Here is a 24,791-nt window from a genome sequence, read left to right on the forward strand (position 1 = left end):
AAGAATGTCATGCAAGTTAATTCCTGTTTCACTTTATCTTGATTTGCTCTGTCCCATCTTCATAGGAAGAATCATGTACTTTTCAGTCAAGGATTCAGGGAATATAAACCAGTGGTTTTGATAGAAGCTTTAATTCCTTGCGCTATTAGTAACTCTTGCTGCTTTTATAGGAATTGGGGTGAGGAAGATACTCAAAGGAAGGGTTCCTGGCACTAAACAGTATTTATGAATCCTAATCGTTGTTAGGAAATGTCCCTATTGTATGGCCTTATATCTGGTTGTCATTTATTAAAAGGTCCATGAGGATAAATGTTTGAAGATTTCTTACTTATAAAGCACTGTGCAGAAAGGCTTCATTTTGATGGTTGTCATTATGGTATTAGATGTGTTAAAATGTTAGTTTCTATCTTACTTGACAAAGTTGTTAATTCTAAAACCTTTTGAGGGAATTCCCTGGCGGTCCAGTGGTTAGGACTCTGCGCTTCCACTGCATGGGGCACAGGTTTGATCCCTGGTTGGGGAACTAAGATCCCTCGAGCCCTGCAGCGCAGCAAAAAAAAAACAAACCTGAAAATATAACATGCAATCATCTTAAGACTCAGTGTACACACCTCACTCCTGATACTATTTCTGGTGTTATAAGGAACATATATTTTAATTGAATTTAACTGAAGTTCTTTTCTGAGAATTTTACATTTCTTAACTTTCACTTTACATTTCTTTTTTTTTCCTTTTTTCTTTTTTTTTTGTGATACGCGGGCCTCTCACTGTTGTGGCCTCTCCCGTTGCGGAGCACAGGCTCCGGATGCGCAGGCTCAGAGGCCATGGCTCACGGGCCCAGCCGCTCCGTGGCATGTGGGATCTTCCCGGACCGGGGCACGAACCCGTGTCCCCCACATTGGCAGGCGGACTCTCAACCACTGCGCCACCAGGGAAGCCCTCAAGGACATTCTTAAGTGAAACCAACTTTAAAAAAAAGCTGGTGTTGACCAGCTAGAAGGGTGGGATAGGGAGGGAGGGAGGGAGGGAGACGTAAGAGGGAAGAGATATGGGAACATATGTATATGTATAACTGATTCACTTTGTTATAAAGCAGAAACTAACACACCATTGTAAAGCAATTATACTTCAATAAAGATGTAAAAAAAAAACCTACAGCAAAAAAAATATATATATATAGTAAAAAAAAAAAAAAAAAGCTGGTGGATGGCTGTGAGGAATACTACAGTGACTACCAGTACACTTGGTGACATTGCCTTGATTCTTTGTGAGGCACAAGCAGTTTTGCCCATTATTTTTGTGCATCAGAGCAAATGTCAACACAGTGAAAAAAGTAATGTCTTTCTTTTGTTATGAAATAGTTGACGTCAATAACCCTTTGAAAAGGTCTTAGAAATCCTGAGGGATCTGCAGACCACATTTTGAGAACCAGTACCCTGGGGTATCATAACACTAAAATTGAGAAGCTCCAGTAACAGGATTTCACTTAAAATAAACTGTACAATTTTATTTGCCTCTTTATCAAGTAATGCCATGGTACTGGAAAAAATAAATTGTAGCTGTGTTCTTTAAAATATCTCAAATGTGTTTATTTAGTAGTCTCATTATAGCACTTTTAATACCTGTCAAATTCTTAAATATTTGTCTTCCAGTCTTTAAAATCATACTATTTTTGAATTGCTTTTTTCTCTGCATTTTTATATATATACATATATATGTTTTATTTTTGGTATTTTTTATAATTGAAGTATAGTTGGTTTACAATATTGTGTTATCTCTGCATTTGTATTTTGATAAGATGTGAAATGATTTCATAATCTGAGGATGGAAAAATTAATAAATAGTAGCAAATAGTTTTAATACACTTTAAAAAACAATTTTAGGCAGGCATTCCAGACCCTCCAAATATGTCAGAAGAATTAATCCAGTTGAAAGCCAAGGAACGACACTTTTTGGAGCAATTGTTAGATGGGAAAAAATTAGAAAATTACAAGATTCCAGTACCAATCAATGCTGAACTCAGAAAATATCAGCAGGTAAAGTTTTATACTTATAAATAGTGACTATTCCTTGTAAATGTGCCTTAAAGAGTTTAAAAATTGATTTAGTAATTCAGTTCTTCTGTCTAGTGTCTTATACCCATTTATTTCTCATTGCCTGTAAAAATACAGATTTTTTGGTCTGTGTAAACATGTTCTTTACAAGAAAAAATTTGTTATGATCTGTTCACATTTATCATTTTTCTTTTTCTCCCAACTTTTCAGGATGGTGTGAACTGGTTAGCATTTCTTAATAAGTATAAGCTTCATGGAATTCTGTGTGATGATATGGGTTTAGGAAAAACTTTACAGTCCATCTGCATTCTAGCAGGAGATCATTGTCACAGGTAATTTTAAATGTTATTTTAAAAGAAGGCTTTCAGATGCTGAGCAGTTTAAACGAACTGGTTAATTCATTGTGTTTCGCTGTCTAAAGGGCCCAGGAATATGCAAGATCAAAATTGGCAGAATGTATGCCACTTCCTTCCTTGGTGGTTTGTCCGCCAACATTAACAGGTCATTGGGTGGATGAAGTAGGTAAATTTTGCTCCAGAGAATATCTCAATCCATTGCATTATACTGGACCTCCCACTGAAAGAATAAGGTAAGAACTATACAACAAAAAAATGTTTTATCTTTTGCTTTAAGTAGTTTGGAAGAATAAAATCGATTAAAAATGAATTCTAGTTAGCTTTTTTGGTTGTCAGACATAGGAACTTATTTAAGAAAGGTGAGTAAATAATAAAGATATAATCAGTGAGACTCATCAAAATTCAAGGACTTTAGCCATTGTTAACATATCAGTTGGGCTTTCTAAGTTTTGGAGCCAGGAAACTGTCAGGAACCAAAACCATTCTCTATGCCTTTCTTGGAAGTCTTCTGATCATAGTATCTTCTAGGTGCTTCTGTTGTATCCTCATTTTTACTCACTTTCCCGAAGTGCTCCCTCTTTCTTCTTCTCTCTCCTCAAAAATGCTTTTTGGTCCACAGTGGCTTGCTCTAGTTGCCCTGATACCACAGAAACACTAGAGTTCTATTAGTTTTACCTTCTTTCTATCAACTAGTACATCTCTGTTCCTAAATACAAATGTTGAAGAGTGGTATATCATTGATTTCAGTTCATCTTTTTTTTAAATAAATTTATTTATTTATTTTTGGCTACACTGGGTCTTCGTTGCTGCACACGGGCTTTTCTTTAGGTGTGGTGAGCAGGGGCTACTCTTCCGTGTGGTGCGTGGGCTTCTCATTGCTGTGGCTTCTCTTGTTGCAGAGCATGGGCTGTAGGTGCACAGGCTTCAGTAGTTGTGGCACACGGGCTCAGTAGTTGTGGCTCGCAGGTTTTACAGCACAGGCTCAGTAGTTGCGGCGCACGGGCTTAGTTGCTCCGTGGCATGTGGGATCTTCCCGGACCAGGGCTCAAACCCGTGTCTCCTGAATTGGCAAGTGGATTCTTAACCACCGTGCCATGAGGAAAGCCCTGATTTCAGTTCATCTTTTAAAGCTTGGATGGTCATAGATTGCTGATGAGGCCATAGATTTGCTGCCCTTCTGTTAATAATAGCTGACATATATTGAGCACTTACTGGCTAGGCATTATTCTAAGCAGTTTTATTTACATTTAGGTAAAATTGTGTGTTCTCATAATTACCTTATGAGGTATGGGTCCTACTATTCCCAGTTTGCAGCTGAGGAGTCTAAGACATGGGGTCTGGCAAGAAGGTCACTCAGCTAATTAAATGAAGATTGGAACACAGGCAGCTCAACAGCTTGTACTCTTAAAGAATTTATTGTAAAAGAATTCATCCATTTACAAGTGGTAGAAGCTTAGCTCAGACTAGCTTAAGCAAATGGCAAATTCATTAATTAAATTGAGAATCTCAGGGGGTGAATTCTTGCTTCAGGTACATCTAATTTACTATTCTTCCCCACGTATAACTTGTTCTGTTGATCTCTACTGGACTTCAGTCTACTGTTGGTAGGTAAGATGACCATGGGCATTCTCCTAGCTTGGCAACTATAATAAACAGAAATCTTCTTTCTCCTATCGTGAATATATCAGTACCTGAGATGACTGACTGGCCTTGACTGGGTCATGCCCCCAAACCAGTCTTTGTGGTCAGGGGATAAAATATTGTGAATGGCTTGACCTGATTAAAATGCTTCATCTCTTTGGTGACTATGAGGACGTGTGATCGATAGCTCCCCCTCTACCCCCCAGCACAATATGGAATGGTGAAGGAATAGTGAGTGCCTCCAAGGAAGAGGTGTTGGCAAATAAAGTTAAAATGACCTCCACATTTTGAGTCAGGTACCTGTCTCTTTTCTAATCAGACTGAGTTAGAGCAACAAGGCCAAGTCATAAGAAGAATGGCCTTCAGGTATCAGGGTCATGGATGTAGAGTAAGCAGAAGGGAATATTGGGCTTAGTAGGTAGATTGAAAGCACTTTATACAATGGCATCTGTGGTTTTCCCTTTGAAAGCATATTATAAACTTTGCAGATTCCCCATTTTGTAATCTTACGTATTTTTAAATACAGGTTACAGCATCAGGTGAAAAGGCACAATCTGATAGTGGCTTCATATGATGTTGTGAGAAACGACATAGATTTCTTTAGGTAAGAATTAAACATTTTTAAAGAAAGACTTAGTATCAAATTCAGAGAGACTTAGTATTTTCCTGCCTCAAAGGCTTCATATTGTTCCTGACATATAGTAAAAGATGCTAACATTTTTTGTTTTTCTTCAGAAATATTAAATTTAACTACTGTATTCTTGATGAAGGCCATGTCATCAAAAATGGGAAAACAAAATTGTCAAAAGCAGTAAAACAACTGACTGCTAATTATAGGATTATTCTTTCTGGAACACCAATCCAGGTAATTATTTACCTTTTTTTTTTTTTTTTTTTTAATATTTGCCATGTGGAGAGAAGGCTTGGCATTTGACAGTGAATTAAAGAGGTTTTTTTAGTTTATAGGAATGATAATTTCCAATAATTATCTTGCTTTTATAATGGTTCATTTGGTATGTAGCAGTATGTGAGCAAACTAGGTTTTAAATCTCATATTTAAAATGTAATTTTAGGCTATGTAAACATAAGTCTTATAAGACATAAGTCTTCCACATTGGCCATCTTCCTTCTGCAGTATAATACAATCTGATTTAACATTGAAAAGCTAGAGATGATTCAGAGGTGACTCATCATATAGGAGAGGTATGAATAACTGAGATTAGGAAGCAATTGAAGGAAAGAGATTGTAACAGTTTATCTTAGAAAAGGAAGGAGATGGCTGAGTATGTAGATGCCTTTAGATATTTTTGAGAGATTCTCTTATCTTCCAGAGGAATTGGTTGCAAATGTTCACATCTAGCTTGGATAGCCAAGTCTGATGGGAAGATACCCTCCATCATTCTCCAGTTGGTAGGAGGGTAGACACCAAGTGACCTCTAAGATTGCTTCTGACTCTTAAAAAAATGATGGTTCTTTATGTATTTGTTACTTTTCTTTTAAATTTATTTTTGGTGATAGACTGACTACTAAAGTATTATGGTTTTGTCTATTAAGTAAACACTTCAGATTTTAATAACCACAAGAGAGAACGTAATTACAAACATATGAAAATTTAATGGAAGTAAGAAAAAGTACATTTAAAAGGGAAAAAGGGACTTTCCTGGTTGTGCAGTGGTTAAGACACTGCCCTCCCAGTGCAGGGGGCATGGGTTTGATCCCTGGTTGGGAACTAGGATCCTGCATGCCACATGGCACAGCCTAAATAAATAGATAGATAAATAGATAGATAGATAGATAAATAAGAGGAAAAAATCACTCTTTAGGTTTGTTTTTGTGTGTGTGTGTGTGTGGTACACGGGCCTCTCACTGCTGCGGCCTCTCCCATTGCAGAGCACAGGCTCCGGACGCGCAGGCCCAGCAGCCATGGCTCACGGGCCCAGCTGCTCTGTGGCATACTCTTTAGGTTTGATATATCAAGATTTGTTTTGCTTATATGGAAACTTCACAGTATTTTAAAATTGATTATAGCTTTCACAACAAAAGAAGTATTTGTTTGCTTAAAGGCTCTCTTTTCCCCTTCCACACCTCAACAGTTTAGCTCTGAAGCTGTAAGGTGGGTGGGTTTCTGCACCAAACAGCCATGGTAGCCCATGAGTCATGGGGCAGAGCCTAGGTGGGATTAGAAGGGTTTCAGTATAGAATGGCAGCCCAGCATGGTGAGCCACTGCTTGAGCCTGGTGAGGAGGGCTTCTGGAAGGGGTAAACAGATGGGATGGTACCTTAGGATCCACACATACTGGGAAAGCATCTAAAATGAAAAAGTGTTGATTTCTTTTTTTCTTTTTTCATGAAACTCCAACAGAATTGGAAAGAACCTGTGCCTGTTCCTCATGACCCATAAATACTGGGTAGACTTGACCTATAACCAAACTCTTCTAGGTTTTCCTGTGTTGAAGAAATGGTGGTATTGGCCAAATTTCTTAAATCTTGCTGCTAATCTGAGTCTCAAAGTTAAAAGAATCAGACATGTATTCATCTTTCTCCTCTATTTACTACTTGATGGAACCTACCAGTAGGATTTAAATACCATGGACCAAGGCTTATTCTGGTGGAAGAGACTTGAAAGTTTCCTCCAAATAGGATAGAGTATTTTCTCCAAATTTTACACGTTAAAATATAGACTTATAGAGACTTCCCTGGCTGTCCAGTGGTTAAGACTTTGCCTTTGCAGGGGGTGCGAGTTTGATCCCTGGTCGGGGAGCTAAGATCCCACATGCCTCATGGCCAAAAAACCAAAACAGAAGACAGAAGCAATATTGTAACAAATTCAATAAAGACTTTAAAAGTGGTCCACATCAAAAAAATCTTTAAAATATATGTATATATAGACTTATACCCAAAAATGTGGTGATAATCTATGTCATCACAGTGGGCTTTCATTAATGTTCCGTTTTTAAGTATAAGGAAATAATCCTAGTACACAAGATAACTGGTGTTCCTTTCTTATATTCAGAACAACGTTTTGGAGCTGTGGTCATTATTTGATTTCCTCATGCCAGGATTTTTGGGGACTGAACGCCAGTTTGCTGCACGATATGGTAAACCTATATTAGCAAGTAGGGATGCTCGAAGCTCCAGTCGTGAACAAGAAGCAGGTATGAAAAAGAGATACAGTTATATACTCTGTGCAAGTGAATATAATTTATATCTAACTTTTGGGAAGCCATTTAATCTTATTATTAAGAGAAATTAATAATAATAAATAGAATTAAGTTAACTGTCTTATTATTAATAGGTGTTCTCGCGATGGATGCACTGCACCGCCAAGTCCTGCCATTTCTTTTGAGAAGAATGAAAGAAGATGTTTTGCAGGATCTACCGCCCAAAATTATTCAAGACTATTACTGTACTCTTAGTACTCTCCAGGTTAGGAATCTGGTGATCGCAATTGTGGTTGTTGGTGGTATGTTTATTAGGGGAATGTTTTGAACAAGCCACAAAAGTATTGAATAAAGGGGATTTAGCCTTTGGTCTATCACTCTAATCTAGCTTCTACTTCCTTAGACTTCAGGAATACTCAGTTTCAAACAGGTGTAGATAAAACCTAAATGAATCTGTTTGGATATGTAAGTACACATTTGGGTATGTGCATTTTGAATATAGCATTAAAACAAAATCCAGTATCATAATTGCTTTGTTATATATGTCTAGTTAATTGAAAAAGTTGGAAGGTTAAAATGATATAGAAGTAAGCCAATGTCTTATAAGGGCCAGAAGTCTGCCTATAATGTCATATCCTTGCAGCAGCATTATAGGTGTATACATCAGGGCTGAGTTGGGAAGTGGGACCTTGTCCCTTTTAAAGTATTGCCAATAAATTTTCAAAATAAGTATTGGCTTCTGCACAGTTCTGATTTTGTACATAGAGACCATTATCAAAGGAATTTATTGTATGCCTTTCCTTGTGCAGTATTTTTGTAAGGGGAAACTGTCTCTTGTCTTAGTAAGATATGGCCTATAAGCAGAATTTTCTGTTTGAACGTTTACTTTGTGTTCTAGGCTAGTGAGCATCAGTCTGTTTCAGTATTAGAGTTGATTTAGTATGGTCAAATGAAAAAAAGATATACAGACATACCTGGAAAACTGCTTCTTTCCCTCCAGTGTATAGACATTTAACCTTTTAGTATTTATCTATACAACCTGAGTTTAGTGGACAGGATACTAATTTAGATGCTAAGAGCTCTGTGATCATTTATATTATCTACATCATCTCTCTGAGCCTCCATCCCTCATTTGTAAAAATTGGATTAATATTTCTTGAAGGAAAAATTTTTAGAGGTAATGAAATCAAGACTTTTTAAAAGTTAAGTATAATAAAGAGAAGGTGCCATATGAAAAAACCTGAGATGATATACTGGTGGTGGTATTATAACATCCTCATAAAACACATTTAAGTAGTCTGGAGGAAGGGGGCTGGGGAGGGAAGTGACATTTGGGTTTGTTTTGCACCTGCAGGTTTTTATTCTCTGACTTCTGTTCTCTAGCACTCTAGATTCTCTTCCCTTTCACATTGTTTTAGCATATACAAGGCAGGAACCCAGACTCCAAGATAATACTTTGAACTTGGTATGGGTTCTGCAGTTAGTATCCTTTTTTAAACTTGGTCTTTTGAAATATACCTATTAGGGTCTTGACCACATAACTTCACTTAAGGAAGATTTCCTCATTTACTTGTAAGGGTTAAAGTTCTCTTTTATTGGTAATGTATTTCTCTTCTTGAACAGAGTGGAAAAATTGGGTCTAGGACTATTTGACTATTTTTTAAAATATTTTAGCAGCCAAACAATGTGTTAAACTTGTTTTCTAAATGTAATTTAAAAGGAATTTACCAAGATGCAGTGGATCATCTGTAATCAAGTAGTGAAATATAGGTATCATAATTTATTTTCTTTGATGAGGGCTGATTTAAATTACTGCTTTTATTGGCCTTTGCTAGTTATGTGGGGGTTTTTTGTTTTTTTTTTTTTTTGCGGTACGCGGGCCTCACCATTGTGGCCTCTCCCGCTGTGGAGCACAGGCTCTAGATGCGCAGGCTCAGCGGCCATGGCTCACGGGCCCAGCCGCTCCGCAGCATGTGGGATCCTCCTGGACCGGGGCATGAACCCGTGCCCCCTGCATCGGCAGGCGGACCGTCAACCACTGCGCCACCAGGGAAGCCCGCTAGTTATGTTTTGAACAATTGAAAATAATTATACTTATTGCTTTCATGGGGGGAATTTTACAGGTTCAGCTCTATGAGGATTTTGCTAAGTCTCGTGCCAAGTGTGATGTTGATGAAACAGTTTCTTCAGCTGCACTTTCTGAAGAAACTGAAAAACCAAAGCTTAAAGCTACAGGCCATGTATTCCAGGTATATATTACAGTCCACTTTTTAAATGTTGTTGAACAATGTTCTTCAGTGCAGCAGTTTTTACATGGGACACTGAAATACGGATTTATTTAGTTTTTTTCAGTATTGTGTATACATTCTTGAAAATAGGTAAAAGTACCAATTTATTTTCGTATTCATAATTAGTAATTAATAAGTAATTTAATATTAAAATTAAAAACCACAATATATGTTTGTATATTACATTAAAAGAAGGGTTTTAAAATAGAGAAACTTTTATTTTCTATTCAAAAAATATTTGAACATCTACCACAAGGCAGTAATTTTTCTATAACCTCAGGGGTTAATTAAAGCAGTGGACAAAACAGACCCCTTCCCTTGTAGAGGTGAAAATTGATTAAGTAAGTAAAATATATATATCATGTAAAAGAAAATAAAGGCAAGTATGGGGTTATACAGTATAGGAGTCACGGTAGGTTGTGGTTTTCAATAGAGTGATCAGGGATGTCACTGAGAAGGTGACATTTGAGCGAAGATCTGAAGGAAGATTGAGGCATGCAGATATGTGGTGGGGGGGAGTGATTCCAGGCAGAGGATACATAAAGCACAGAAGTCCTGAGACACATGATGAATGTGCTTGAGAAAAAAGCATATCAACTCACTTTTTTTCTTTCCCTTTTGAAATATTCCACTGTAGAATACCTTCCAAACCCCCTTGTCACCAATAAATTAAATACTTGTAGCAGTTTTAAAGATAGAAATGGGAAAAGGTGATTTTGAAGGCTTATACCTCTCCCACAGTTTCTGTCATAGTGCTTACGGATACAGTTGAGACCCAAACTATAAGCCAAGTAAATGACAAAAGACAAAGGGTATGGCTGAATCAGAGAAAGAAAAAAAAAGACCTGAGGGGGTTCTGATTCTCAAACACAACCACTTGAAACACAACCACCTAGTTCCACCTTACCTTTCCCACCACCAGACCTGTTGAATCAAAATACTGTGTAGAGGGGAGAGATTTACAGATTTATAAGGTCCTCAAGAAGTTTTTATACCCACTGAAGTTTGAGAAACCTTTCTTTAGAAAATGATGTCTAGTTCTAGAATCATCTATCAGCATTATCAGGCACTTTGAGTGGGAAAGAGTTAGCTAGGAGCTAATAAATAAGACATTCTTTCACGAGAAGCTCATTGTCTAGTGGGGGTGACAGACATAAACAGTACAATTTATACAAGTTACAAATGCTGTCACAAAAATAAATACAAGTTGTGTAAGATGAAGACATCACAGATGAGGTACTTGAACTGTTTCTTGAAGAATGAGCAGAGGAGTAGTGAGAAGGAGAAGAAAGGCATTTTAGATAGATGGACTAGCATAGGAAAGATACTGACATGAACATTTGTGGCATGTGAAGGAGACTTGTATATACTTTCTTCCCCTTTCTTAAAGGCATTACAGTACCTGCGTAAACTGTGCAACCATCCAGCATTAGTCTTAACACCTCAACACCCAGAGTTCAAGAGTACTACTGAGAAACTCGCGGTTCAGAATTCTTCTCTCCATGATATTCAACATGCCCCTAAACTCTCGGCTTTGAAACAAGTAAGTAGGTCTTCTAAGTGCTTAGATGTGTGTTGTACATTCTTGGTCTGTAACAGTAGGTAAATTTGCTTTTCCAAAAGATTACTGAGGTGTTTACTATTTCTTTTATTTTAAAATTTGGTTTGTTAAATTTTTGATACAGCTTTTTAAAAACTTGTGGTAAAATATATAACATAGTATATGCCGTTTTAACCATTTTTAACTGTAGAATTCTATGGCATTAATAACATTCACAGTGTTATGTAACCATTACCACTATTTATTTCCAAAATTTTTCCATCAACCAAATAGAAACTCTGTACCTGTTAAGCAATAACTTCCCACTCCCCTTTCTGTAACCCCAGGGAACCTCGAATCTACTTTCTGTCTGTGTGAATTTGCCTGTTCTAAATATTTCATGTACGTGGAACCATATTGTTCTTTTGTGGCCGGCTTATTTCACTTATTTTCAAGGTTCATTCATGTTAGAGCACATATCAGCACTTCATTCATTTTTATGGCTGGATAATAGTCCTTTGTTGTTGTTGTTATTACCACCACCAGTACATTTTGTTTATCCAGTCATGTGTTGATGACACTTGGGTTGTTTCCACCTTCTGGCTATTGTGAATAATGCTGCAATGAACATTAGCTTGTTTGAGTCCCTCTTTTTAGTTCTTTTAGATATTAGACCTAAGAGTGGAATTGCTGGATTATATAGCAATTCTATGTTTAACTTTTTCAGGAACTGCCAAACTGCTTTCCACAGTGGCTGCAACATTTACATTCCCAAGCTATGTGCCAGGGTTCTGATTTCCTTACATCCTCACCAACACTTATTTTCCTTTTTTTTTAGTATAGCCATCACAATAGGTATGAAGTGGTATCACATTGTTGATTTGATTTGCTATTCCTATTGACTAATGATGTTGTTTTCATGTGCTTATTGGGACATTTGTATATCTTCTTTGGAGAAATGCCCATTTAAGTCCTTTGACTGTTTTTTCATTGGGTTGTTTGTCTTTTGGTTGAGTTTTAGGAGTTTATATTCTAGATATTAAGCCTTTATCAGATACGTGATTTGCAAATACTTTCTCCCATTCTGTAGATTGTCTTTTAACTTTCTTGGTCATGTCCTCCATGGTGTCTGATGAGAAAAGGGGTGTTCATCTCATTGAGAATCCCTTTTACATGAAGTCACTTTTGGGAATTCCCTGGCAGTCCAGTGGTTAGGACTTGGCGCTTTCACTGCCAGGGCCCGGGTTTGATCCCTGGTTGGGAGACAAAGATCCCACAGGTCGTGTGGTAGTGGTGGGGTGGTCACTTTTCTCTTGCTGTCGTCAAGATTTCGCTTTTTGTCTTTGTCTTTCAACAGCTTGATTATATGTGTCAGTGTGGATCACTGGAATTAATTTTTCTAGGAACTGCTTGCTCTGCCATTTGCTCATGTCACTCTTGGTATAACTTTTAAAAATGGAGTTTTAAAAAATTCTGGAATTTGGAAAGGTTAAATTAAAGGAACCAATTTCAAGTTAATGTAAATACCATTTAGTTTTTCTAGCCTTAAAAATTAAGATCTTATTGTAAAACCTGGACTTTATTGTTTTAGCTTTTTGTAGTTATTCTGGCTTAAATTTTATTGAGAATAAATAACGGATGAAGATTTTAGATTTCACATGGGCTAGTGTAGAAAATGTTATAAATGAGAGCCCCAAATGCTAATCTGCTTTTCAGGTCACAGGTAAGTTAACCTTTTCTCACCACAAAGAGAAATATTTATTTTGGTGAGATTGACTGCCTACTTTTATTGGACATCTGTGTAACAATTGATTCTTTTTTCAAGTTGCTGTTGGACTGTGGTTTGGGAAATGGCAGCACTTCCGAGAGTGGCACAGAGTCTATTGTAGCCCAGCACAGGATACTGATCTTCTGTCAGCTTAAAAGCATGCTTGATATAGTAGAGCATGATCTTCTCAAACCTCACTTACCCTCTGTCACTTACTTGAGATTAGATGGTAGCATACCTCCTGGTCAGAGGCATTCCATTGTTTCACGGTAAGTGGCTTCTAAAATCTTACAAATCAAGTTATAGTCAATTTATTATTATTACTTACATAGAAGTTTGCCTCATGAAGTATCTTCTTTGGCTAGATATTTGCAAATGTGTTTTTTTTTGTATAATTCAACCCAACTAAACCTTTACCTTTTTAAAATACAGAACTGCAGAAATATAATTGAATAGTTTGTTTAGTTAGGGGGAAAAAAGTGTGACTGTATTAGCACTCCTAAGGGCATGAAAGAAATTTAAGGCATCAACAAAAAATAGAGGTAACTACTTTCCCCTCATCTGTTTATGGGAGTTGGGGCAGGAGGAAGCAAACAAGTGGCTTAACTTAAGCTCTTTATCCTGATCCCTCTGTCTCTGCTGAAAACAAGTTGGAAGCTGGCCTAGCTTGGAAGCAGAATCACTGAGTACAGTGTTCTTACGTGTGGTCTGCTCCCTCTGCGTTGGAAATCGCAGGGGTTCATTTTTAAAAATGCATATTCCTAGGTTCTGTCCCAGGCCTGCTGACTTCAAGAGTGAGCATTTTTAACAAGCATCCCTAAGAGATTTTTAGGCACAAAACAGAGACCCACGAAGGGACTTTGAACCCAGGTTTGACTCTGACTCTACCATTGAGGCAGTGTTCTCTTGGGCCTGTTTATTATCCACACAGCCTGAGAGTCTCTCAAATACAATAATGATATCTTATAGAGCTACTGTAAGAGATAGCATAAAGCATACAAAGTACAAAGCCCAGTGCCTGACTCAGAGTGCGTAATAAACGGTAGCTTAGTAATGTTGGTTCTTCTTTTTCCTAGAAGCTACCAGATGTCCTTTGTCAATATCTTCTAGGACTAGTACAATTTTAGCAACCCTCAGCACGCTAATCTTCTACCTTCCCTGACTGATCTAACCTTTCTCTACACTCTTCTGTCTCCATATGTTAAAGGTTCATAGTTGGGTTTTGTCTTAATTATAATTAGTGTTCCATTTTTGCATCCATTTTGCAATTGGACTTAATTGCTAGGTATGAAATTTCTGACATGTTCTAGAATACCTTCTTTCTACTACTAAAGATGTTATGTATATTAAAAGAAGATAGTCTGAACTCAGGTGGCCACAGAAATGTCTGTGTCGTGGATTATAAAGCAGTGTTCTCATTTGTGCTCTTTAATTTCTATTAAACAGTTCAGTTTCTGTTACTTGAACTTTAGGAAGAAATGTACTAATTTTATTTTTTAATATCTATGTTTTTAGGTTTAACAACGATCCATCCATAGATGTTCTCTTACTTACAACTCACGTTGGTGGCCTGGGGCTTAACTTAACAGGCGCTGACACAGTGGTATTTGTGGAGCATGACTGGAATCCCATGCGTGATCTACAAGCCATGGACCGGGCCCATCGCATTGGGCAGGTAAAAAGTCAGCACTCACAAGTGTTAACTTGTGCACTGGGAAAAATAACTCCCCCCAAAAGACAGGAAGCCTTGGTTTAAGTTCCCGCTCTTATGTTAGTAAGGGTTGTGACGTTAGGCAAGTCACTTAATTTTGTGGCACCATTTCCTCATGTGCTAAATGAGGTGCCTGGGCTAAGAAAACCTGGGAAACTGTCCATTCCTAATGTTCTGTGATCGTCTACAAACATTTTAAGGTCATGGGCACAGATAAAGAAAACACAATCCTAATTCAATGGTAGTTAAGTACTTAGTACAAGTATGCAAGCCCTCTGACTTGGTAAATCTCAAAACTTACTTACCCATTTATTCATGCTACAGTTGCTTAACTTCTTTTTCTCATTCAGAAACGTGTGGTTAATGTGTACCGATTGATAACCAGAGGAACGTTGGAAGAGAAAATAATGGGTTTGCAGAAATTCAAGATGAACATAGCAAATACTGTTATTAGCCAAGAGAATTCTAGTTTGCAGAGTATGGGGACAGATCAACTCCTTGATCTGTTTACTCTTGATAAGGTAAAGAACTTCTTATACAATTTGTTGTATCTTTAATGTATTCACAGACTTCCTGGGACTGCTTGGTAAAAGTATTAAAAGGAGCAGCAAAAGTCATTCACTTTAGTATCACCTAGACAACCCTTTGAGGGAATTTTTGATGTCCAGATAAAACTCTCCAGGATACTAGGGCATGTTTGAAGGTCTGACTTTCTGATTGATGTCTCCAGTGTCTTCCCCAGGTTTTCTTTCCTTAGTCCCTACCTGCTAAAGGACAGCTGTTTCTGGAGTCAGCTAGACCTGGGTCTGTGTTTCTTGCCCTGCCTCCTATTAACTGGCGACCTTAGGCAAATTAACTTCTCTGACCATCTTCAGCCTTGGCAGAATAACAATGCCTGTATTACTAGAGTTATGAAAATAATAAATAGTAGCTATTGTTGTTAATGTGGATGATGGAACTAATATATATCAGATAACAATCCATTATCAAAGGATGCACCAGCTGGAAATATTGGTTGGTCTAATAATGTAAAACTAATAGGGTTGGATTTAAAGCCCTGTGTAGGTTCAGAAAATCAACTGTACACAGTATAAATTAGGGTGAGAAATGGCCTTATATAATGCAATTAAACTAGCTGTAATAACAGAATTATAGTGTCCAAATGTGAGAGAAAGTAGTTCCACTCTACTCTGTGTGTGTTAAGCCACATTTAGAATACTGTCTGGTTCTGGGTGCTGCATTTTAAACAGTAACAAATCAGTGAATCCCCAAAAGATGGCCAGAATGGAGAAGAGTTCTTCAATCATGTCACATAAGGGAGATTGAAAGAACAGGATCTGTGTAACCCAGAAAAAAAGGCTCAAAGAAACATGGATTGCTTCAAATGTATTTTATTCCATTTGAAAGAATATGCTTATGGGTGACTTTCAGTGAGCAGAAACTGGGCTCAAGGGGTGTTCCAAGGAAGCAAGAACTACTGCCATAAAGGATCTTATTGGCAAAATTTGAATATGGACTACATATGAGATCATGTTAATATACCAATATTAAATTTCCTTAATTTGATCTTTGTACTTTGGTTATGTAAGAGAATGTCCTTGTTTGGGGATAAAGGGGCATAATATCTACAACCTATTCTCAAATGGTTTTGGGAAAGGCTGATAATTTAACTATATATCTAATACTAACATATACACAGGTGTGTGTATATATATATATATATATATATATATATATATATATATATACACACACACGGGAGAAGAATGACAAAGCCAAGTGACACAGTTAACAGTGAATTCTTTGCAATGTTCTTAAAATTCTTCTCAAATAAAAAGCGTAAAATGATAAATTATTAGGGCTGTGGGAAAATAGGCTATTTTATGAGTTCACGAACTTCCCCATATTTTGAAGTGTTTAACTCTGTTGAAAAGTGCAATGTTAGAAAGAACTATGATATTTTAAAGGAAAATAAAATTTCTGAAATTAATCTTTCATTTTATCTTGCTGCCAATTTTTCTTAAGGACGGCAAAGCAGAAAAAGCTGACACCTCTACTTCTGGAAAAGCAAGTATGAAATCAGTTCTTGAAAACCTGAGCGATCTGTGGGATCAAGAGCAATACGATTCAGAGTACAGCCTGGAAAATTTCATGCATTCTCTCAAATAACTATCAGATATTGTAAATGCAATTGCTGCTAGTTCAGTAACATTTCTGCTGATATTCAGCAAATTTCAAAGTTTATGGTGAACTTTTTAGCTCAATGTGTAAATAGATCTGAAGAATATTCAGCATAACGCTGGTTCTTGTTTCACTGGGGGGAACAAGTTATTCTCAAACATTTGCACTGTATTAAATTTAAATGTTAATGTGAAATGGTTTAAATTTTACATGCTGAATAGCTGCAGAGCAGAGGAACCAAACCAGGTTTACATGCGCTACCATGAGGTGTTCTTACTGGGAACAAGCCTCCTATCTTTACATAGTAGTCACTTTGTACAGGATAATATCCATGAGTACGTTAGTGTTCATGTACATTTTTCCTTTTAAAGAGAACTTGTTTTTATAAATGATTAAAACTAGGGTTTTTTTGTATAAAAGCCTTTAATGAGCCATAATTTTAAGAATAATGACTACAATACTGGTCACTCTTGGAACATGAAAATCTTAGACAAGTAATTGAACCAAACCTTTGGTGGAAACGTTTATATATTTAATGCAATGGCATAGTGTTGTTCAAATCTTTAACATCATTTTGTTAACTTTTAAAACATCAACTATTCTAAATACAGGTAATGTTCTATTTAAGGCTATCATAACATCCTATTAAGAGGGTGTTCTTTTAATTTATCTAAGGGCTAGGATATAGCCAGATTCTGAGGACATATCTACTCAATAGGTTTCAATCGTATATATATATATATATATATATATATATACACACACACACACATATATATAAAATATATATTTTTTGTAACTATGAACCTATACAGTTTTCCAGAAGTAGATTTTACACTGTTTAGAATTTCAAAACCTATGGTGAAAAGACTGTTTGTTTATCGTAGTAATGCATGACTGTAGCATAAAAGGGAGAAATGATTCCTTTATACAAACATACATAAATACACATATCTATATGCACAGATGTACCTATCCTGCATCCGAAAGGGTGCTTGGTATTGGCACTAAAATCATGTAGTTACACCGGGCAGCAGTAGGTGGGCATGGAGCTGATTAGGGTTAGAAAAGCGAGCTCAATAGTGAGGGTGGGTATATGTATATAGATATGCATGTATGTGTATGTATATAATTTTATATATTTCACACATAAATTAATACATGCCTGTGTGCATATATATGTATGGGATATATTTGTATATACATGTACAGGAAATAAACATCCCCCAGGTTTGTGGCTGGCCATACACACAGGCATTGGTTTCAAAACCATCAGACCTCAGCTGTAAAATAACTTTTTGTTAAAATAAAGTTATACTGTTCTGCAGCATTTAGACATGGATATGTGTCACATTTCAGTAGCTTTGACAACCATACTGTAACATTAAACATAGCATTCCACAAGAGAATAAAAAAAAGATTTAACTGTAAAAATGTGTGCAACTGTGTGTTATTTGTAGGAAATGATCACTAGAAAAAGCAAAAGATTATTAGTTTAGATATGGTCAAAAAATGCTCAAGATCTTTTTTCTTACTAATTAAATGGTTATTTTTTCATTATTTAGGTTTTATAGTCAAATTTGGTGGAAGACAAAAAGGAAATTCTTGACTTTATATAGAATATCCACTGTACATAGCACAGAGAAGCTGTTTGGGAATGTGACCACTCAGAGGCAAAAGTGGGGGGACTATAAGAGCATAATAGAAATGACAGAAAAGTAACAGCGTTGCATCACATATCTGTTCCAAATATTTAATCCCAGTACAATCGTATACCTCCCGATTAAAGATAGACCTCCCAATTTCCCAGAATACATGCTGGCATCAGTGGAATCTAAGTGAAATTGATTGCAGGAACATCTGTTTTCAAGTGCCAGAGTACTCAGTGTGAATCTACGAAGCAAAAACTTGAGTTGTGTCAATAAACAAAATATTTGCTAGTCACACAAATCAGTGTCAGACATCAAAAACTGCCTCCTGCTTAAAGAAAGGGTTCCCACCAGTCTCTAGTAAATTCCCTTAAACCAATGAAGTTCTGTTGAAGAATATAGGGGCTGATATCCTACTACCTGTGTAGGGACAACAGCCATGGTTTCATGCTCACAGGAGAAAGTGGAGCTATAACTTAATCCTCTCCATAAAGCCACAAAGAGTTCACGTATTGAAACAGGACTAGTAGAACTGTCCAAGAGCCCAGAATCACAGAGTCATCTATGAGAAATCAGAATCCCAGAATACCTGTACCAAAGGTAAGTAAGGTTGGGTTATTTTAAATGTATAGCTATAAGAACCACAAATTAAGAAAATAACATATCAACTCTGGGACCCTAGCAGAAGCAAACAAAACTGCCCTATAGGAACAGTTTCAGATAGGGTCCCTTAGGATTGCCACAGGAAAAAGCTTCTAAGATTAAACTCACACACACACAATCTACAGGAGGCAGTGAACTACCAGGAGGAGTCAGCAGATGCAAATAGGAAAATTCGTTATTTCAAAACTGCAAATAGGGACTTCCCTCGTGGTCCAATGGTAAAGAAACCACCTTACAATGCAGGGGACGAGGGTTTGATCCCTGGTCAGGGAACTAAGATCCTACATGCCACGGGGCAAGTAGGCCCGCGCCACAACTACTGAGCTCACGCGCCACAACTAGAGAGCCCGTGTGCTGTGGAACCCACGAGCCACAACTACAGAGCCCACATGCCCTGGAGCCTGCACACCACAACTAGAGAGAAGCCCACGTGCCACAACAAAAAGCCCATGTGCCACAACGAAAGATCCCGCATGCCTCAGCGAAGATCCTGCGTGCTGCAACTAAGACCCAGTGCAGCCAAAAATTAAATAATCTTTAATAAAGTTATTTTAAAAAATAGAATAAAAACTGCAAATAGAATAATCTGAAAGACCATAAAGTAATGATTAATTAGATATGAAAATAAGGAGAACATTATTTAAAAGTTAGGCAGGGCTTCCCTGGTGGCACAGTGGTTGAGAGTCCACCTGCCGATGCAGGGGTTCGTGCCCCAGTCTGGGAAGATCCCACATGTTGCAGAGCGGCTAGGCCTGTGAGCCATGGCCGCTGAGCCTGCGCGTCCAGAGCCTGTGCTCTGCAATGGGAGAGGCCACAACAGTGAGAGGCCCGTGTACCGCAAAAATAAAAAAATAAAAATAAAAAATAAATAAAAGGCAAATTTGAAACATTCATAAATGAAAAAAAGTCACAAACTGAAAACTTGATAGTCATCAACGCAGATTAGACACAGGTGAAGAGAGAATGTGAATTGGGAGACTGATCTTAGAAAATCATCTATGATGGGATGCAGAGATGGATTGATAGAAACTATGAAAGGGCAGGCAAAAATGGGAGATGGAATGAGAGCACCTAATAATACAGTTCGTAGGAGGGTCCAGAAGGAATGGGATATGGGAAAATAGACGAAGTCGTCTTTGACTTAACTCTGATTATTACACACCCCTGCATCCAGTCTATCAGCAAGTTCTACCATCTCTGGCTCCAAAATATATTCCAAGTCTGTTCACCATTCTCCATCTCTACTACTACTGCTATAGTTTCCACCATCATCTTGACTCTTCAGGACTACTGTATTCTAACTGGTCTTCCCTCTTGCCAAGCCTCCCATGACTTCCTATAATACTCATACTGAATCTGAACTCCTTACCATGGTATACAAGCCCTACATGTTCTGGCCCCTGCACATCTCTCTCACTTTCATCATATCCCACCATATTTACCCCAGTCAAGTCAGTCTGTCCCCCTGCTAATGCCTCAATGTAAAACCAAATGTGTTTCCATCTCGATTTTGGTTCTTGTACAGCTTGGTGAATGGTGTCATGGGGAGATAAAGAATACTGAAAAAGGAACAGATTGGGAAGGGGGAGAGTAGGAAATCAAGAATTGTCTTTTGGTTGTTAAATTGAGATCCTTGTTATATCAAAGGAGAGATGTTGAATCTAGAGCTCAAAGGAAAGGTCAAGACTAGAGAGAGAAATTTGGAAGATAGTATTTTTAAGGAATGTATGGGACTGAATGAGGTCTCCTGTGGTGTTATTTATATAGTGAAGTAGTATACAGCAGTGAAAAATCAATGACTATAGTAAAACATGGATAAATCTCAAAAACAATGTTGAATGAAAAAAATAAAATATGTATAGTTTCAGTCTATATAAAGACTGAAAACAGGTAAAAATGAAACACTGTTTAGGGATATACAAACAAATCACATATATGGTTATTTCACAATTGAAACATAAAAAACTGAGTGACAGTCACATGCACAACACTTATTGATCACTTCCTACTCTGTACCAAACACAATGGGAGAAGCTTAAAGACCAGTGAGGAGGAAGGATACCTTAGCCAACAACTGATATGGTTACATTAATTTCAGTAGTAGACCTCAAGGCAAAAAATATTACTTACAGTAAAGAGGGGTGCCTCATAATGATAAAGTGATTTCAGTTAACCAGGAAGTTATAACAACTCCAAACTGATACACACCTCAAAATCCATAAAGGAAAAATAGACAACTACATAAAAGGAAATGGACAGGTCCAAGGTCATAGTTAGAGATTTTAACACACCTCTTTCAGTAGAACAAGCAGGCAAAAAAAAAAAAAAAAAAAAGCAACAGGATATAGACACTTTGAATAATATGGTTGACAAATGTGACTTAATTGACATACCTAGACATACCCAGCAACTCCAGAATACATTCTTTAGAAGCTTATGTGGCACATTCACCACAATTGACCATATGCTGAGCCATAATGCAAGTCCTGGCAAATTTTAAGAAATTAAAATCACAAATACAGTGTCCACTTTCTCCACTCCTATTCAGGAGAGTGTAGTATTGGCATAAAGATAGATCAAAGATAAACTTAAGGTCCTTCCTTGTGCAATATGACGATAAAAGGAAAGCACACACATCAGAAAATAAGAGACAAAACTTTTGACTCACAATGTCTATGTAGAAAATTCCGAAGAATCTACAAAAAAGCTACTAGAATTGAGTTTAGGAAGTTCTCGGGATACAAAGTCAATATACAAAAAGTCAAATGTATTTTTATACTTGGCAATAAAAAATTGGAAACCGAAATTTTTAAACATACTTTATATAAAAGCACCAAAATCCATAAAATAAATCTTAGAAAACATGTAAAAGGTTTGTGTGCTGAAAACTACAAAAATGCTGATGAAGGAAATCAAAAAGATAATAAAAAATAGAGATACATATTATGTATCAAAACTCAAAATTGTTAAGATTTTTCAGTTCTCTCCATACAGATCTATAGACACAAAGCAATTCCAATCAAAGTTTCCAGGAGGACATTTTGTACATATCAAACTGATGCTAAAATTTATATGGGAAGGCAAAGGAACCATAGTAATCAAAGAAAACTATGAAAAAGGAAACAGTTGTAAGACTTACACTGCCAGATTTTAAAGCTTACTATAAATGTGTAGTAGTCAAGAGAGTGTAGTACTGGCATAAAGACAGATTAATGGAACAGAACAGACTGCCTACAAATATACTGACACTTAAATAGTCAATTGATCTTCTACAAAGGTGCTAAGGCAACTCAATGGACAAGATAATCTTTTCAAAAAGTGTGTGTCCATATGCTAAAAAAAAATAATAATAACCCACAACTCCAAACATACCTTATATCTTATGCAAAATTTAATTCAAAGTTAAACGTGGACATACATGATAAACCTAAAGCCATTTAACTTCTATAGAAACAGAAAACATCAGAGAAAATTTTTGTGATGTTAGGTTGGGCAAAGATTTCTTAGAAATTATACTATAAACATGATCCATAGGAGAAAAAATGTAAGTTGTACTTTGGAAAAAAGTAAGAACTTCCACTATTTGAAAGACACTAGAAAGAATGAAGAGCCACAGCATGAGAGAAAGTATTTCCAAATCACATATCTGATAAAAGGCTTATATCTTGAACATATCAAGAATACATAAAGAACTAAAACTCAGTAAGCAACCCAATTTAAAAACAAGCAAAAGATTCGAACAGATACATCACCAAATAAGATATATGAAAGACAAATAAGCACATGAAAACAGGTTCAAAATGTTCAACATCTTTTCCAATAGTGTGTAGTGGTATATCCACTACAATTACACACCTATGAAAATAATTCAAAATTTTAAAAACTGACAATATGAACTGCTGATGAAGATGCAAAGTGGTATGGCCACTTTGGAAAACAGTTTGGCTGTTTCTTAAAAAGTTAAGCATACACTTACCAGATGACCCACCAATCCCATTCCGAGTTATTTACCTGAGTGTAATGAAATATGTTCCCACAAAAACTTGTACACAAATGTTTATAGCAGCTTTATTCAGAACAGACAAAGGATGCAAACCACCCAAATGTCCATTAACTGACAAATGGATACATTTGACAAATGGCTATTTGGCCATAAAAATGAATAAAGTACTGATGTATGCTACAGTATGGATGAACCTTGAAAACATTTTGCTAAGTGTAAGCACTTAGTCACAGAAGACGACGTAGTGTATGATTACAATCATATGAAACATCCAGAATGGAGAACCATATAGAGACAGAAAGAAAACTAGTGATTACTTTAGGCTGGGAGTGTGGTATAGGTGGGTGATAGGGAAAGGGTTCAGATTTCTTTGTGAAGTGATGAAAATGTTCTAAAATTAATTGTGGTGATGGTTGCATGGATCTGTGAATATATCAAAAAACACTGAATTGTACACTGAAAATGGGTAAACTGTATATGAATTATATCTCAAGAATTTTTTTTAAAAAAGAGTTTCTAGGGAAAGCCAAAGGAAAGAGGGGAGACAAAAACAAGGACACTAGGGGAAACTGAAGCCCCCAACACCTACAATTACGGCAAACGTTAAACAGAGCCTAACTCACAGCAAAATAGACATAAAATCTCACACTAAAGGCCTATTTACCTATTTCCCAATATGTCATGCCCAGCTTTCAACAAAAAATTACAAACAAGCTAGAGCAAGAAAAGACACAATCTGAAGAGACAAAGCATGATTACCAGACTTTGGAATTATCATATTAGAAATTTAATGGCCGTACTACCCAAAGCAATCTACATATTTAATGAGATTCCTATCAAATTATCCATGACATTTTCCACAGAACTAAAACAAATAATCCTAAAATTTATATGGAACATAAAAGACCCAGGATTGCCAAAGTAATCCTGAGGAAAAACAACAAAGCAGGAGGCATAACCTCCCAGACTTCAGACGATACTACAAAGCTACAGTAATCAAAACAGTGTGGTATTGACACAAAAACAGACATATGGATCAATGGAACAGAATAGAGAGCCCAGAAATAAAGCCACACACCTATGATCAATTAATCTTCAACAAAGGAGGCAAGAATATACAATGAAGACAAGACAGTCTCTTCAGCAAGTGGTATAGGGAAAGCTGGACAGCCACATGAAAATCAATGAAATTGGATCACACCATCACACCATACACAAAAATAAACTCAAAATGGCTTAAATGGGAGGGAGGGAGACGCAAGAGGGAAGAGATATGGGAACATATGTATATGTATAACTGATTCACTTTGTTATAAAGCAGAAACTAACACACCATTGTAAAGCAATTATACCCCAATAAAGATGTTTAAAAAAATGGCTTAAAGACTTAAACACAAGACATGACACCATAAAACTCTTAGAAGAGAATAGAGGCAAAACATTATCTGACATAAATTATGCCAATGTTTTCTTAGGTCAGTCGCCCAAAGCAATAGAAATAAAAGCAAAAATAAACACATGGAACCTAACAAAACTTACAAGTCTTTATACAGCAAAGACAACCATAAGCAAAATGAAAAGACAACCTATGGACTGGGAGAAAATATTTGTAAATGATGCGACCAACAAGGGCTTATTTCCAAAATATACAAACAGTACATACAACTCAACAACAAAAACAACCCAATCGAAAAATGGGCAGAAGACCTAAATAGACATTTCTCTAAAGAAGACATACAGGGGCTTCCCTGGTGGTGCAGTGGTTGAGAGTCCGCC

At 36.7% G+C, this 24,791-nt stretch overlaps 1 protein-coding gene across 3 annotated transcripts in view; it reads left to right on the plus strand.

Moving 5' to 3' along the window:
* The window catches only part of BTAF1 (B-TFIID TATA-box binding protein associated factor 1), a 96,087-nt gene extending 75,559 nt beyond the window's left edge, over positions 1 to 20,528 (plus strand). For 2 of the 3 annotated variants that reach the window (XM_022569353.3, XM_022569355.3), the window contains 13 exons: positions 1,884 to 2,036; positions 2,265 to 2,386; positions 2,476 to 2,643; positions 4,578 to 4,655; positions 4,787 to 4,916; positions 7,065 to 7,206; positions 7,347 to 7,477; positions 9,336 to 9,461; positions 10,891 to 11,043; positions 12,866 to 13,077; positions 14,324 to 14,483; positions 14,870 to 15,040; positions 16,545 to 20,526. In XM_022569353.3, the coding sequence (XP_022425061.1) occupies positions 1,884 to 2,036; positions 2,265 to 2,386; positions 2,476 to 2,643; positions 4,578 to 4,655; positions 4,787 to 4,916; positions 7,065 to 7,206; positions 7,347 to 7,477; positions 9,336 to 9,461; positions 10,891 to 11,043; positions 12,866 to 13,077; positions 14,324 to 14,483; positions 14,870 to 15,040; positions 16,545 to 16,688 (1,890 nt within the window). In that variant the 3' untranslated portion in view covers positions 16,689 to 20,526. Of the gene's footprint in view, positions 1 to 1,883; positions 2,037 to 2,264; positions 2,387 to 2,475; positions 2,644 to 4,577; positions 4,656 to 4,786; positions 4,917 to 7,064; positions 7,207 to 7,346; positions 7,478 to 9,335; positions 9,462 to 10,890; positions 11,044 to 12,865; positions 13,078 to 14,323; positions 14,484 to 14,869; positions 15,041 to 16,544 lie in introns of all 3 variants that reach the window. The other variant, XM_089897920.1, reaches the window with a different exon arrangement.
* The last annotated feature ends 4,263 nt before the right edge of the window (positions 20,529 to 24,791 follow it).

The sequence above is a fragment of the Delphinapterus leucas genome, chromosome 16 (assembly GCF_059928025.1).
Source record: "Delphinapterus leucas isolate spDelLeu-1000000601 "Yukka" chromosome 16, BTC_Dleu_Yukka2, whole genome shotgun sequence".
NCBI classification, from domain to species: Eukaryota; Metazoa; Chordata; class Mammalia; order Artiodactyla; family Monodontidae; genus Delphinapterus; species Delphinapterus leucas.